At 44.6% G+C, this 17,280-nt stretch overlaps 1 protein-coding gene across 9 annotated transcripts in view; it reads right to left on the minus strand.

Moving 5' to 3' along the window:
* Window positions 1–17,280, minus strand: part of Ntm (neurotrimin) — a 992,271-nt gene that overhangs the window by 411,801 nt on the left and 563,190 nt on the right. For 5 of the 9 annotated variants that reach the window (NM_001431460.1, NM_001431458.1, NM_001431456.1 and 2 more), the window contains 1 exon segment: window positions 16,172–16,256. In NM_001431460.1, the coding sequence (NP_001418389.1) occupies window positions 16,172–16,256 (85 nt within the window). 9 annotated transcript variants of the gene reach the window in all.

Raw genomic sequence — 17,280 nt, forward strand, 5'->3', positions numbered from 1 at the left:
ATTATTAGATGAGGTGACCCATGTAAAGTATTTATCACATAATGATAGGTTCTCATTAAATGCTGCTGCAGCCGATTTTGTTTTGGTTGATGTTATTGCTATCATCAGTCTCACAACAACTCTACCAGGTAAGTATTAATATACCACAGTCCCATCTCTGCTCGTGGAATCTGTCCCATGGCTCCCAACAGGAGACTAGAACTTCACACACACCATGTTTTCCTAGGAATGTGCATAGGTAGCAAGGATTTACTGATAATTTAGGCTCAAAGGAGGAATAAAAAAAAGCTAATAGCTACCTATAATGCTTATGACACTATACTATAATAAAGCGTTATATAAATGTAACCACTTTCTCCCTCAAGAGATCTTATTTGACTCTACTCATGGCTTCTTCCTATGGCAACAATACTTAAAGGAAATATATAATGGCTTAGCTTTAGTGTATCCAAACTGTCAGCACCACTAACTTTGTCCTTTAAGGTTGCTATTGAGAGACATGGGGTTACCTCAGCCCAGGAATGTAATGCAGCAATGGTCCATTTGTTAATCCAGACTATACCTAACGAGCAGGGAATTCATACCATGGGGGAGTGGGACAAGGGACAATTCCCATCCTGGATGGAGTGGAGTGGTTGGGGGAGGGTTTCATCACACTCTCCAGAAGTCTACAAGTTGAAGTTGGTAAGTCCTCTGTATCTGGATTTTCCACTTAATACTTGCGAATGTGGTAGACGGTGGGTAACTGAGACTGCAGATAAGGAGAGGCTATTGTATTATTTAGTACAGTTCCCCAGATAAGAATATAAAGCCATGAAAGGATTAGTCTAATCATTTCACAGCTCAATTTAAGTCCCAAGTTAAATTCGTGCCAACATTGCGGCCCATTTTCCACTGTGGAATATATCCTTGACTACCAGGTTAATAAGAGTTGTGTATCTCTGTCTGGATAAACACTTGTGCATTGTAACTAACTGCGCTATTGACAAGGTAGACACTTGGCTCCTTGAAGCCTGGTGCATGTGAAACAATGTCTGCTGACCCTGAGCACCCGTGATTCCACATCTCCATCACGGTGTCTAGAAGCCCTGCCCTTCCTCATGCTGTTGACTACCCCTGCTTCCCATCTCTTTTTCCTTTCAGTTAATGGAGAAACCAGAATTGTGAGACGCGAAAACTCAAAGGGTTGTTGTAATCTGTGCACTCAGGGAGAGTGTGAACCAGAGTGACAATACAAAGTGTACCAGACACAAGGATCATGACATCTTATGTGTAAGAGGAACTGTTTGGAGCTGGTGACTCTCGGCATCTGCATTTTGGTCAGCCCAGCCTCCTTGTGTGGACCTTGGAGCCCAATCTCATTTTAACTAGTGGATAGGCTACCTTTTAATACTAACAGTAACCCCAAGGGCAGGAAATCCCTATTCTGAAGACTTAATAAAGTTGTTGCAAATACTTTAAGGGTACAGTGCTCACATCTCACCATACACTATTTGTAGGTTTGATTACAGAATAGATATAAAAAAATATATGGTAAATAATTCTTCTGAACAGCTCACCAGATCTAATCCACCTCAGATTCCTATGAGTCCATTAACTCCAAGAGTACACCTGCTTAAGCATACAGGTGTTTTTACCCAGAGTCATAAAATGCCAGCTTAATTTTTACAATGTCATGTACATGGAATGGCAAACTGAATATTGTGCATAGCGTAAGTGCTTATAAGGTTCATGTGCAGTGTCAGAAAAGAAAGGCACCAGACAGCCATGAATGACATTTCAATAGAAGACACTAAGTAGACCCCCATGGCTAGAGATGGCGTGGGGTGTACTCAGATACAGCCTGCTGCAGAGCACTGCTGTCACAGCCAGGCCACATCTTCAGGGTGGCTATGACGCATGGTAGAAATGACACAAGGGTGGGGCTGTCTGTCTATCTGACATTGACATTTAATTGTCTTTTAAAAACCCAGCCCTTTTTTTCATGCTCCTGGGTTTCTATGGGATATTAGTTTTATTTTAACATGTACACAAGACCTCCAAACCTTTCTTTTTAAGACTAAATTTATCTTAACTGACAGATAACAACATATAAATTATATTTGTAAATAAGGAGCCATGTCATAATGACTACGTGAATAGATTGTATGACTTCAAATCAGAATTAACATATCTATGACCTCGTCTATCATCTCTTTATAGTGGAAACATTGAAAATTCTTTCTTCTCAGCAGTGACATGCGATCCTCCTGCCTCTCCCTAATGAGTAGCTAGGACTCAAAGCCAATGCTAGTAGCCCCAGCCTGGTACCTCTGGCTCCTGTCTAACTGCAGCCTCTTTGATTACCGTCCCTGCTTAAGCTTGTTGCTTTTGTAAGCCATTCCTTTTCCCGAGTCTCTCAGGCTAGCATGCTTGTCTGTTCAGGGCCTGCACCCTCTGTGTATAATTCCCCCCAGCTACAAGTCCTGGCCCCTGTATCCATACCAGGTACTCTGTACATCTACTGATATCTTAATTCCTGTTACTTCTTTACATGACATGATGTATTTGTTTACTTGTTTACTAAGATCTGGCCCCTGATAAGTAGAGTTGTACATGCTCCAAGTCCATATGAGTCACTTGGGGGATCATTGCAGGGAGGGTACCCTTTTGCCACGCACTCAAGTGAGTGACATCATCAGCTGTAAGAAGGACATCTATTCTACATTGTTCTAAGCCTGATGCTCACTGGGAAAAGGTGCACTTTTTTAATGCACACAGCTACAGTCCTGATCTTTCTTGTCACTAAGACTTGCTCTGATATCTCATACAGTCACAGAACGGGTCAAACCATTGGGGTCACAGCTGCTGGTGGAGGTACCTGGAAGCATTCTTCAATCCTATACTGTAAGCAGGGAGCTGCTGCATACCCTAATGAGATAGAGATACAGAAACTGGACCTTCAAATACTGAAATAAGATGGGCTATTGAGCAGCGGTTTCCGCATTTCCTCTTCTCTTTGTATGCTCTCCTACCATGACCGTGGCATATGCCCGGTCACTATGACCTCCCCTTATGCCCTCCCACCACGATCAAACCTTATGCCCTCACCTCACCCACATTTCCTTTCTTCTCTACACAGATTCCCATGTGAGTAGCCCAAACCAAATACCACAATTCTCTTCAACAGTCTACCTCTTGTCAGTGGTTCTGCCCTTTTTTTTTCCTGGTGGATGTTTTTAAAACAAGCCTACAAACCAGCCATCAGACTCTTTGAGGGGTGTCAGTGAAAACACCACGAGCTAGAATTCCTTCAGCACAAAGGGTTATTCTAAATAAGAAACTCTGGCCACTAATGAGCCATTTGTCCTCCAAGAGGCATTTTTCACTAATTGCAATGTCTCAGTTATAGCCATCATGAATATGTGTTAATTTACTTCAAGGTAAAAACTTTTCTTTCTCACTGGTTTTTGCAGACTTTCAGATAAAACAAGACATTTTACTTGGTTCAGAGATGTAAAGAGTCAAGGAATTGAAAGTCAAACATTTGAGGCTTCAGTTTGAAAAGGCCATGGGTCTGGCTTTCAGACACATTTAAAAAAATCACAAAAAGGTTTGCTGGAAAAAAATTAGTGAGTGCATAAGCTTGAAATAAAACTACATGTATATATCCATACCATTAAAACAAAAAATATGGATTACATAGTAACAATTGAGTATCGAGTTAGATAACGATAGTTAGGCCAACAAATAAACTCGATAGCTCAGATTTGAACAGAAGCTTATCTTTCCCTTGTGTGGTAATCAAATGAGGTTCTGGGTCAGCTGGTAGGGTGGGGAAGGAACCCTGCTCTGTGCAGTTGTTCAGAGACCTGTCTGGTGGAGCATCTGCCACTGAGGATGCAGTTTCCAAGGTAATTTTGGGCATCAGCAGCCAGATGGCATCAGGAAAAAGAGTGCAATGTATTTCGCAGGGGAGGGTCTGATGGCCAATCCACTCATAGATATTTCTTACATTCCTTTGGGGAGAACTGTCATTCAGTGATCCTAAGAAAGACCTGGAAACACAATCATGAACTGTGTCAATGGAGAAGAATAAACAATCTGAATGCTTTAAACACTAGAAGTCTTTGTTTTTAATTTAAAGCAAAGCAGTGAACTGCTTTGCTATTCCAGAAGGGAGTTGAGGTCTAGGACAGATGATTCTCTTAGTCACTTCTCATGGTAAGTTGTGACAGAGCCAAAGTCCATCCAAAACCCAGGTATCTTTGTCCATCAGCCACCAATCAGTTCCAAAATGATGAATCTCACGTAGATTTTTCCAGAAGCAATCACACCACCAAGATAACATATATCTGTAGAATGTGCTAGAGTCTGATCCTGCCCCATCCTTTGTGTTCTCTGACTTTTGAAGAGGTATGTTGGGCAAGCATATTGATCTATCCAGAGACAGTTCATGCTGGGAACTACTCTCAGCTGTATCAATAGTATTGGCCATCTATGGAGTTCCAGGTATGGCACTGAGCATGTCACACAGTACTGATTACTTAATGCTGATAGGAGCCTATCAGTAGGCCCCTTAAAAGATTGTAAACGGAGTCACAGCTCAGTGAGTCAATATCCAAGGGATCACATATCTGGGAGGCTGAGCTGGGATTTGAATCTGGGAATGGTTTTGTGTCTAGCCCCTGCATTGTCTTCTACAGCCCAGAGGCAGACGTCACTTAAGAAAACAGAGTGAAACTAGAGTTATGGACACTGACTATTATATTAAATTCCAGGCTCTCAGTTTGCCTTCCTTCTGCCTGCCACTCACTTATCTTCCTTCCAGGTTTGTGTGCCTCGAGCTAGGAAATAATCCTTATTTCCTAGTGTTTATTAGATTTTCTATAAAACCCCTTGTAAAAGTGGATATTTAAAGGCCCTTTAGATTCCACACATCCCGACTTTATGAAGTGTGTCACACTGCCCACTGCCCAGGAAATTTCTTCCTCAACATCACACTCCAAGCTCTGACCTAGAAGTAAACCCAAGAGCCGCAGCACCCCGCCCGTATTTGCACAGTTTAATAACACCTGAGCCCATGCCAGTACAAACTTTCCTCTTCCTAGCCAAAGATAAACAAAATTTTCACTGTTAATAGCCTACTATTATTTCTAATAAATGTTTCATTCACTCTACGAATATCCTTTAATATATTGCGTGTCTTGGCAGTAATTCAGTCACTATGAATGAGAGTAATAAACTCGGTGGCCTGGTGGATCTTACATTTTAGGAGAAGAGACAATAAATAAGTAACAGATAAATAAATAACAGGTCTTTCTACGTGCTAGGGCTATGAGGAAAATTACAATTAGGTAAGGGAATGGCATGGTGGGGATCTGGGAATAGCTATTTCAAACAGCATGGCCTGAAGGGTGTGACACTGAAAAGGACATATGGATTTGATGAAGGCTGGGCCACATGCTTTTACAGCAGATCCTGGCAGAGAGAGTACACTTGGCAGGTTCCTGAACAAGGGAAGCTGGGTGCACTGCTGCCCTGGGGAGGCAGCAATGATGGGCTCCAGGTGGTCACACTGCTCTTTTCATCTTTGCATTTCATTCTAAGGATAACTGAGCCAAAGCAGAGTTTTGAACATAGTCAAGCGACATAATTTTTGATCTTAAATGATGAGCAACATTTCTAACTGGGAAGGTACTCTTTCAAAATGCAAGCAGGTAGGACCTGGAGATATGATTCAGTGGATAAGATCATTGGCTACTCTTCCAAAGGACCCAGGTTGGGTTCCCAGTACCAACAGGACTGCTCACAACTGTCTGTAACTCCAGCTCCAAAGGAACCAATGACCTTTTCTGGCTTCCTCAGGTACTGCACGCATGCAATATATATGCATGCATATATGTAAAGCGCATGCACACACACACACACACACACACACACACACACACACACACACACACATATATATATATATATATATATATATATATATATATATATGTCTTAAAAAATTATTAGAGGCAATGTGACCAAATACTCTAGGAGCATGGATGCTGACCTGGAGGTTAATTCGGATGGTAAAATGTGATCTGATTGGGTAAATCTCTTAAAAGTTTGCAAATGGGTTAAGCACTGCATCAGACGGGAAGAAAACTAAAATAGCTGCTAGGTTTCTTGTCTGAGCACCTGGATGACAAATGGGCTGTCACGTGTGGACAGTTCCTGCGACTGGGGCTGAGGACAGAGAGGCCAGCACGTAGTGAAAGTTGGGAGTGAGTAGAGTAGGGCTGGTCAAGAGCATGAGGGGCCTAGAGTCTAAATGGTACTTAACAGAGGGTAGGTTGGCTCAGAGTGGGACACCGTAGTTTAGAGGGGAGGGTCATGGTCGGGATGGAGGGTGGTTGGCTGTAGCAGGAAGAGTATTGGCCAATATGGTCTTATTGTATCTGTTTTGTCGCCATAGCAAAATATGGGATGAGAAAGAAGCATCGATTCACCTTTCGGGTCACATGGTAAACAGGACATGGGAGGACAAGTAGTCAATATTGGTTGAGATGGCTCAAGGGTCGGAAATAACCCAGCATTCCTAGTTCCCACCCAAAGGGGAGAAATGAAAAGAATATCAAAGAAAATACTGGAGTGGGAGATTTTGCTGTGGCAGAACATGAAGCCCACAAAGTAGAGAGGTTTGTGGGATTAGAAACAGATATGTAACTGACTCTAATATTTAGATAGAGAAGCCTATCATGGTAAAGATTTGGAGGTGACAAATGGCTGGCTCATAGTTGGGAGATTTTATCATAATATAACAGAAAACAGAAATGAGTTCATTCTGATGGTCTTTTAAGAGAAAGAAGGAACCCACTATGTTTCTAGCCTCATCAGCCTCTCTGGCAATTATAGTGGGAGGGGCTAGCACTATTCCTGGTCACAGTCATTCCCACGGCACCATGACCTTTGATACCAGTTCTATAGCCCACTATGGTTCATGCCATGATGGAAGACAGCATGGTCTAAGCAGACTTTTCTCGAGTTCTTCGTATAAAGTTGACATTACCTAACAAAAGCCTTTCTTCACAATGCTTAGGGCCGTCATAATAGAAACAAGCCAAACAGCCTCATTCACTAAAAACTGTAGTCTCACACTTTTGGAAGTTGGAAGCCGGACCTCCTGGGAGTGACAATGCTACATTCTCTTGCAAACTCACATGCAAGATTCTACCTGGTCTCCTCCCACTTGTGGCTGTTTGCTAACTCTGCAGCTTCCCCTGTCTTCCAAAGACATCACTGCAATGACTGTCCTCCCTAGCACATGACATTCTCCCTGGGTGTCCCTGGGTGATCTCTGTGTTATCATTTCGTGAATGCGCTAGTGATGTTGGCACAGGGGAACCACTTGACCACAGTAGAAGTTCATCTTAATTGATTTCAGGTTAAGAATCCCTTAATCCAAAAGTTGAAAGAACCCCTCAAAATCCAAATCCTTATGCACCCACATAAGAAAATTCCGCACTGTGAAAATAGTGTCATCCACAAAATTAGTTAAAATAGTATATAAAATTTACATCAGCCTATATACACAGGGCACAAACTAAGCATAAAAAAATTCTTATGGACAGGCTAGTGATGCCTCAGCCACAAGATATTTCTTCATGCAACTGGAAAAATTCAAAACAAACACATTTTTAAAATTCCAAATCTTTAAACATAAGTCGTGAGCATTTTGGATAAAGAATGTTTAACTCTACTTCCAAATAAGATCATAAAGTTAGGAGTTCATGCATTCATTTCATTTGCTAGTTTGTGTCGTGGGGAAACAAGGTGTAAATCTTTTTACAGTCCCAGAGTACTGCTCCTTGCAGTGGTCATGTAACAACAGCATTCAATTAAAAATAATTTGCATATGTTTCCTCTTTCGCTATTAAGTTCTGGCGGGCTAAAATTGTTTTAGATTGATCTCTCCTGATGGGTAAATTTGTGAAAAGATGGTGTTTCTGGGTGTGAGAGCATTTTTCCATTCATCCGTTACATTATGGTCTGTCTAAAATCCAGAGAAGATATGAAATTACTTTCCTACAAACACTTCTTCCTTCGCCTCCACGGGGCCACCAAAGCTTTGTCTGAAGGTTGATTTCAGTTTGATGATTTTCTATCAATCTGTTGGTTGATGCTGGTTTCATTAAAAATTCTATTATTTTTTTTAATCCATCATCAAGTTCTAAGATTAATTCATATGTTCATTTTTACAAGACAAAGCTCACCCCAAAAGCTTTCCACGCCAAAAGATTTCACGCTGACAAGACAGAAAATTGGCCAAACAATCCAAAACAAACCCAAACAACTCAGTCACGTGAACGAATGATTTTTTTGACAAACAAATCGTAAAAGATGGAAACCCCAGTACCTCACTACAGTTAAACAAATTTACACTCATCCCCAGCGGCTTCAGCAGAAATGACTTTCTTTATTCCACTGGTGAATTCCAAAATTGGTTTTAAATGCCAGAAGTGCTAATCTCGTCCCAGATTTTCCTCCACCCAAAAGAAAATGAACAAACAAACGCAGGTCTCCGTCTCTGTTTTCATCGTGTAAGTTCTGGGTCTGCCTTCCCCTGACAAGAAGGTGTCTTTGGCCAACAAAAGAACCCCTGACAACATTGAAGATGGACGTGCCCAAAGCTGCAGGGCATCCTACCCCATCTCGCCACCTGACTGCTTTATATTATGACAGAAGGACCAACTCTCCAAGGGCAGAGGTCCGCCCTGCCCCAATCTATCCATGAATCTCTGATAACCTACTTTATGAAACATTCCCGACAGCTTTATCTGGTGGAAAATTCATCTTCGGAGCCATGAACTGTCACAACTTGCCATGCAACGATCTTGTTAGGAAAAATGAAGGACTACCTTTATTCTCACTTCCTTTCAAAGATAAAATATCTCACGAAATGATTGGAACGTAAGAAGACTCATAGATCAAAGCATGCACACCACTCCTACATACACAACCCCCATATGTGTACACACACACATACACACAAACACACACACTCACACACACAATTACAGATGAATATGCATAGACAAAGCAAAAAAAATTTTATAATCCTTCCAAAGCAAATACCAGAAATCTATCCAAGTGTATTGACATGAATATCTGAGCTACGACAGTTTACAATGAGAAAAGAATGCAAAAGTGTTATTATATACATCTATATGCATATACAAAATTTATATATATATATATGGATACTCATAGCATATGAAAAGATCATTATGTATTAAGTTGTGTGCACTACTTGATTCTCACCCAACATGTCTTGGAATAGGTAGCAACTGTTCTCTTCAAACAAAGAAACTAATTTTTTGTCTGAAAAACACACTGAGAAGATATCACTGCTTAGGCTCCTGACTCCATCTCTTGTCCCCTCTAGTGCACCACTCTGCCCTAGTACACGCCTGCTGGAATATAAGTTGGTTGGAAGTCTGTGTCAGAGACCTTTGTCTCCACCAGCTGTCATTCAGCTAAATGTCTATTTTGTCTCCTTTGCTCACACAGGAAATTGGAACGAGAATCCTAAAACTAGTACATTTTTCATGTTCGAAAAACAGGTTTTTTTTTTCCATCAACTGCAAGCACTTTCTGTACCCATATGGATACATACAGTATTGATAACAATATCTATTATCTTTACTTGTTGCTAATTGCAATAGAAATCACCAGCTTTCCTGTTCCTTGGGAAAGGAAGTGATTTTAGTGAAATGTTCAGCCCTAAAGAACGGGTACAAATCAATAGTATTTAGTTTTGTGCTTTTCATAGATATGAACGGTCATATTCCATCATCTAAACCAAAAAGAAAAAAGGAAGGAAGGAAGGGAGGAAGGGAGGGAGGGAGGGAGGGAGAGAGAGAGAGAGAGAAAGAAAGAAAGGAAGGAAGGAAGAGAGGAAGGGAGGGAGGGAGAGAGGGAGGGAGGGAGGGAGGGAGGGAGGAAGAGAGAGAGAGAGAGAGGGAGAGAGAGAGAGGGAGAAAGAGAGAGAGAGAGAGAGGGAGAGAGAGAGAGAGAAAGAAAGAAAGAAAGAAAGAAAGAAAGAAAGAAAGGAAGAAAGAAAGGAAGAAAGAAAGAAAAGCAAGCTAGAGAGTCCCAGGCCCTGCCCAGAGATTGACCCTGACCCTGCTCACTGGATCTCAAACACCTGGCATCCGGATGCACTGGACTGCAGCTTCCTTATAGAACTGTTTCTGTCTCGAACTGTTTAGTGTTCCACTCTGGGAATACACCTGGAGACGTTTGAGAAATTGTGACCTGTCGGTGAAAAGCCCAGGACTGCTGACATCTGAAGCAAAGGGTCAATGGTAGAACCTGAAATAATGCTTCCTCTGAAAAAAAAAACAATTCAGCCCCAGGGTCCCAGGGAGGCAGACTGGCTCTCTGTGTGTCCATGTCACAAACCACATAAGCCATCCTTATGCCCAGGTCGAAGCTCATCAAAAAAGGAAGTCCTTGTTACACAAGGAAGAGCGAGCAAATTTACTACATTCGTGGAACAGAGGGACTTGGGAAAGGAGGTGAGAGGCACAAAATGAGTCCAGCTCCCTGGCCTAAAGAGAAGGAGTCTAAAAGCTAGGCCCAGGTGCCTATTATCTGATCTTGTGATCTGAGGGAGAGCCTCCCTTTTGTTTCCTGGTCTGTATCACAATGGCAACTGCATCACCTTCCTGATTCCACTGAGAAAGCACTCAACCCCAAGGCTTAGCACAGGGGGGAAAGGCTTGTCCCACAGAGTTGGAACTGTCATATAACAACACGTGCTTTGGTCCGAAGAGAGCAGAGTTGAGAGCTGAGAGCATAGTGAGTCCATTAATTAATTGTATCAGAAGCACACCCAGTAGGTCTTCAGAATAGTTTGGTACTTACTGGGCAAAGCCACCTCCCTTTAGACACATATAGCCCGGTGACCCCAAGGGCAGGAATGTATCTTTCTCTTCCTGGAGCAAGACTGATTGTCGTCACCTTCATTACACTTAAACCCATGTGGCTGACCATCAAGGTCTCTGTAATCCTTTCACACTTCAAAATGCTGTTAGCCCTTGACAGCAGAAAGAATAACCATTTCTACAGAGAACTTCCGGGAAAGGGAAATGATACCATCAAACTGGGTTGTCCGTCTGTACCCAGTTTTTGGTTCTAGTAAAAACCAGCACATTCTCCCTCCTTCTGTCCCATGGTTGGTTGAGTTTCCGTGTTTCCCATTTTGGTTTCTGGCTCCTCTGTGGGCTTGGCATAGTTCTAGAAACCTCCATGTGAGGGCCCATTTGCCCTTGTGCCTTGGAGCCATGGAAGACAGGCTGGATGCCTGAGCTGCTCCTGAAGGGAGCACAGTCAGCATCCCTGAGAGGAGGCAAAGACAAAGACCAGGACATGCTTCCTGCACGGCATTGCTATTCGGAAGGAGGAAACCCATAAGCAGGATCAATAGTCCCACCGTGAGACAATTGCTGCCAAGGGACTCTAAAGCGAGATGACGGGAAAGGGATGTTTCTCTGTCCTCTTCATCTTAAGGAGGTTACTTTCTCTGAGGTACACCTGGCACATCATCAGGGACATGTCCCCAAAGACTGAAAGACTGGGTAGAAAAGTGACCTGCCAGAGTGGGAAGCACATGTCATAGCGCACATCTCAAATAAGGAACGAACGCCCAACGCAGTCCATCTGTGTGCAGCTCGGGGAGACCTCAGCTCAACAGATGGTGTGTGTTTGGAACCAGCACACCAGCAACTCCTCAGGAACTACCCCACATCACACGTGACCAGACCAACTGTAAGGATACACCAAGGACACCCCAGGCCAAGAAACACAAGGTAGAGAGAGAGAGAGGAGAGGGGAAAAGGGAGTGACCTCAGACACACATTTCTACTTCACTCATTCATACAAGTAACATATTGACCACTTCCCATAGAACAGACACTGGTGAGTGCCAGTAAACTGAATAAGCCAGAGGGTGTGCCTAGCCTCAAGGAACTCACTGTCCGGGTGAGGAAAGGTAACCAAAGAATGCAATGACTTCAGACACAGATGAGTGCCCAGAAGCAAGCTCCCACTCTGATGAGTCAATGTTAAGACACTAAGGCGGGGGAGGGGCTTCATTTGAATTTGGGCCAAAATCGGAAATAACTGCGGATGGAGCAATCTAGATAGCATAGTAGGGACAACCAAAGCAAGACCCTTGGGCAAAGCTATGTGCTTAACGCTGGGATAAAGACCCGAATAAGACAGTTCTGCCTTCCAGGGCCCTCAATATATCTGCAGAGACTAACAGAGACCCACAAAGAACCCCGTTTCCTACATCCGGAAGGAGAATCTCTGAATCTACCACGATCTTCTGTGTTACCTTATGGTGCTGCCATACCAAAACTCAGCCTTGATCTTGTACATTAAGTCAGACTTTCTATTCTTATTCAAGAAAAATACGATGGCTCAGCCACTACAGTCTAGACACAAGACAGGAAGCAGAGCCTCTGACTTGCTCCCACACCCGGGAAATAATTCACTTTTGTAGTAACTGTTTTATTGGTGGAAGGTTCCTCACTGGGCAGAATCATTGAGTGACATTCTGATGTTTCGTGGTTTATACTTGGGCTTGACTAGCCCGCCATCTCAAGTTCTGAGCTGCTTATTAGTGTCTGTGCTTTTTAATACAGTCCTAACCACTGGAAGCCTCCGTCCACCAGGGGGCGCTCTGCTCAGAGTCTCCCTTGTGGTCCTCCTAGCCCCAAGTATTCATCTCGAATATCTTGTTCACTGATTGGCGTTGGTGAGCGCACCCTGGCCTCCTTTCTCACTCCATCTCCTGGATCTGCACCACACAATAAATCTTTGTTAACATATAAAATAAAGTCAGGAAAATATGGTAAGGTGTGAAGGGTACTTTTGTTTGGTCTTCATTCTTCTGCTTAGTAAACTCCTAGGGAGCTCATGGCATTAAAAGGTGTGATCTTTGCTCTCCCATAATATACACTCAGCCAACTTAGAAAGACAGTTACACAGCAGTACAAAAAAGGAAATGACGGCAGATATTAAACCCCACTGGGGAAGTAGGAAGACACAGAGTTCATTGGGCCTTGATAAGTCTTGGGCAATATCAACGTATGTGGTCTAGTTCTGTTGCTTGCTACTGCTCCAAGTTCAGATAAATGGAGTTCTTTGGGTCTCAACTCCTACATCTGTGAAACGAGAGATAATTTAATGAGTTTCAGAGAGTAGGGGGGATTAACTGGTACTATGCGCATTTAGTTCATAGTACCATACAGTGGCTGGCCAATAAGTGATAATACTACTCAACGTATTATGATCATCATTCTGCTAGTTCCACTTCAAAATTTCCTGGCTATTCCACTTAAATCAAGTAAGACTTTTTTTTTTCCTGTGAGAGGAGGGTTATACTAGGGACCCGATCAGGGATCCGTATGAGGTAAGCAAGCACTATCAGTGAAGTCATGTCCCCAGACCCAAGTGAGGCTAACTCGTGCCAATGCCTCAGTTTTCTCACCTGTAAAATGTGATGATAGCAAGTACATAATGAATATTGTTAGAATCCACCTGCAGTGTTCGCATCCTTGAATGATGGGATATTATATAAAACACTTTAGTATTCCCGAATGCATGATGACTTCTCATCAATACTGGAATATTTAGTTTTTAAAAAAAATTCGGTGTCATGTGACCTCAACGTTCATAAAACACGGGCACACAGAGCCATCAAGGGGAGCATAGAAAGAGCGAGAAATTATAAAAACCTGCCACTCTGTACGGATTGCCAATACCGTTGTATCTCAGTACTTCCAGAAAGATCACTAGAGATAATTGGATAAACTCTTAAAGTTTCTTCAAAGTACAATCTGTTGCTGAGACATTTATTCTCTTTAGGGACTACAAAAGACCTCCAGGATGATTCTGGTGAGAACAAAGCAGAGTAAAAAGTAACCAGAGCAGAAAGCCCTCTGCTGGTCATAAGGGGAACTGCAGTCTTGCTGCAGGGTGGCCTTCCCTGTGAGCAGAGGGCTTGAACCCCCCCTACTTGTTGATTGGAAAGGAGATCCTGGTTCATCTAATCCCTACATTTTAGAGTTCCATCCATTGAGAGGTCCACCCTCCTGAATGTCACAAAGATATTCGGTCCTGTGGGGCTGACACAGCATAGCAAGGGGACTAGTTGGACCATTTCTGAAAGCTTGGGCTGTGACTATCCTGAGGCCTAGGGAAACAGCCTCACCCATATCCTCATAGTGCCATGTGTGCTCAAACAAGACCGCTGTGTGGAGTGCCTATGCGAAAACGCAAACGAACAATGCTGGTGTCTGGAAGAGACTAGGTGAGGGTGAAAGGGAAGAGGAACTCAGTCAACACACAATCATGTCCTGTCAGAAAGAAGTCCAGGGCCCTGGCACCTCCTGGATGCAGCCACTCTGGCAAGGACACATCCTCCTGGATACTGCTTTCCTGGGATGACATCTTGGTCACACCAATCCTCTCGCTTCCCTTAGAAAGTGAGAGTCACTGTGGAGGCCAATTGCCTATGTATAGCTTCAAATCTCTCGGTCACTGGCCACCTTCTTTTCTCTCTTTTGACTGTTTTGTGTGTGTGGAGGAGTGTCTATATGTATCTAAAATAATCCCCCATAGATAGTGTCTCTATTTTGTCCGTGGAGGTATGCTCCCTGTAGCCAAGGGTGAGAGGCAGAAGGGTCATCTACAGATCACCAAGTTTTCTTGACTATACTGTTTAGAGGTTTGTTTTTGTTTTGAAGTAGTCTGAAATCAATGCATATTTAAAACTAGATAGTTCACCTTGATCTAAAGTAGTCCCTACAAAGTTCATGCGTGTTACAACAGTAAGTAACCAGGAGTCATAACAGTTAGGTCCTCAAAGACAAAAGATTTTGGGGTGTTTGCGGCCCCTTGCATGGTTTCTTTAAATCACGTGTATTTTTGAAAATGTCCTCACGACTCAACTCTGTGATGGCAGCACTCACTCCCCAAGATCGTCTGTCCTATGGGAACCCTGTGCACAGCCCACAGGCACCCCAATCTCAGCGCTGATGAACCAGGACATTTGTCACCATAGCCAAGGTTCATTTCCCAAGAATCTCCATGCTAGAGGATGAAAATAGTATCCTGTTGCCTGCAGACCGTTTGGTTGACCAGCTTTTAAAACTTTATTAAAGAGGACACATTGGGTCAAAGAGGGGCACAGAGGTTGCTTGCTTTCTTAAAAATTCCAGAGATGAAAATTTCCCCTTACAATCATTCAGTGTGTAGCCCTCCTGTGAGTGGTGTGGTTTTATCAACTGGAAATGGAGTCAGTGCTTCGATAGCATTATCGCAAGGGAGACCGTCTTGCCCCACTTAGCACAAAATATAGCTAAGATTCTTCTCCTCCTCCTCCTCCTTCCCAGAGCTTGCAATCCTCAACCACAGAAACCATTCCTGATCCAACACAACACTAAAGCTCAGGGTTTGTTGAGTGTCAAGTTTTGTTCATACTGCAATGGTGAGCAATAACAAACAGAACATAATCCACTCATGTAGAATGCATTTTCCAAAGACAAATAAGAGTCCATAGCACCAGTGTCCGAAAGCCACAATCAGACAGGAAAATACAACTGCCTCTACCCACCATCTCATGGAACCCAGACAACCCAGGATAACGCTGGTGAAAACCAGACTCGGGAAAGGAGGTTTTTGCCGAGTCCAGCCCCTGTGGCAACTCTCAGTGGCATGGGTAGAGCGCGAGGGCATCCACACCAAGCCAGATTCCTGCTTTGGGACTCATTAACTTCAGTGGGGAGATCATCCATGCTGCTTCTCAGCCAAGCCCCAAGTCACCATAGCTGTCAGGGTCAGGAACAGGCAGTACCAGGATCTGCCTTCAAAATAAAGCAGCTATCCCTCGCCCTTAACAAACCCCTGGGTCAAAGAAGCCAGGTTTGGAAAACACAGCTCTCCCATAGCGTTGCCCTGTGATTGCCACATTCCTCGGTAGAGCAGTTAGCTCATCCAGGAATTGTGTGGCGCAGCGAGCTAGTGATCTCTCCACTAGCCCTGGCTTGCTCCAGAGCACACACCGGCACCCCTGCCCCTTTGCCCCAGCCCAAACAAATCATCCTTTTGTAGAGTGGCAGTTCCCTACCTGAGGGTGGCGCTCTCCCCCTGCCTGACCGTCACGTTGTCCATAGCTTTGGGAAAGGTGGCATCTCCGCTACGCACCGGCACTCCTGTGGGTACAAGGAACAGCAGCCTGAGAGACACGACCACGAGGCACTTCCAGGGCAGGAACAGGTACCCACAGACCCCCATTCTCGACAGCCACAACTTCCCAGAACTCCGGTAGTGGCACGCACACGCCCCCCGGGCGAGCACAGGAAGTGGGTGGGGTGGGGAGTGAGCGCGGGGACCCAGCGATGAACTAGCGGCGACCGCGCGATGCACTGGGAGGAGAAAAGCGCGCAGACTCCTCCAAGTCTAATATTCCTCCCCTAAATCCAGCCTCAGCTCGCAGCCTCTGAGAACCAGTTTCCACACACATCCGAGGCGGACTTTCTCCGTGCTGCCTGTGGCCAGGAAGGTGGCCAGGAGAGAGAAGCGCAAGGCAGGCAAGCAGGCGCACAGGTGCGGGTCTCAGAAGCTGCCTCTTCCCCGTAGCAGTTCAGGCATGGCACTTTGGACAGGAGTAAGCACTTTGGTATCCAACGGGGCTGTGGCTGGGCTGAATCCAGCTACCCAGATGTGGTCTACGGTTCCTCAATCGAACAACGGGAAATCCAGCACTTTCTTAAGTTTCAGAGCAAGGCTCGCCGCCAGAAACAATCTGGAACAATAGCAGATGGAAAGTAGAGCACGCAAAAGGCGGCACGGATGGTGCGAGGAGGCGCCTGCTAAGCCGGCTTCGTGCAATCCGGACTCGGGAATCCTGCCGCAGAGCCACGGTCAACTTCCTCAGAGCCCAGATTCGCGCCGCAGCTTGGGCTGTCTCTGCAGCGCAGCAGCGAGGCTGGAGCGGCGCGGCAGGGGCGGACCGCAGCGGTCCCAACCCGCTCTCTGGCTCGCTGCAGAAGGTGAAGCGCAGTCAGCACCGGAGCCACGGACGCCAAGCTCAGCGGCCGCCCCCGGCCTCCGCGCTGCCTTCCTCCCGGGAGCAGCCCCGACGCGCGCGGGCCCCGACCGCCGGGGTTGTCATGGCAGCAGCTCCATCCCTGACCGCCACTTTCTCTCGGTGCCGACTCCAAGCGATCGGGCTGG

The sequence above is a fragment of the Rattus norvegicus genome, chromosome 8 (genome assembly GCF_021556685.1).
Source record: "Rattus norvegicus strain SHRSP/BbbUtx chromosome 8, alternate assembly SHRSP_T2T, whole genome shotgun sequence".
Taxonomy (NCBI): domain Eukaryota; kingdom Metazoa; phylum Chordata; class Mammalia; order Rodentia; family Muridae; genus Rattus; species Rattus norvegicus.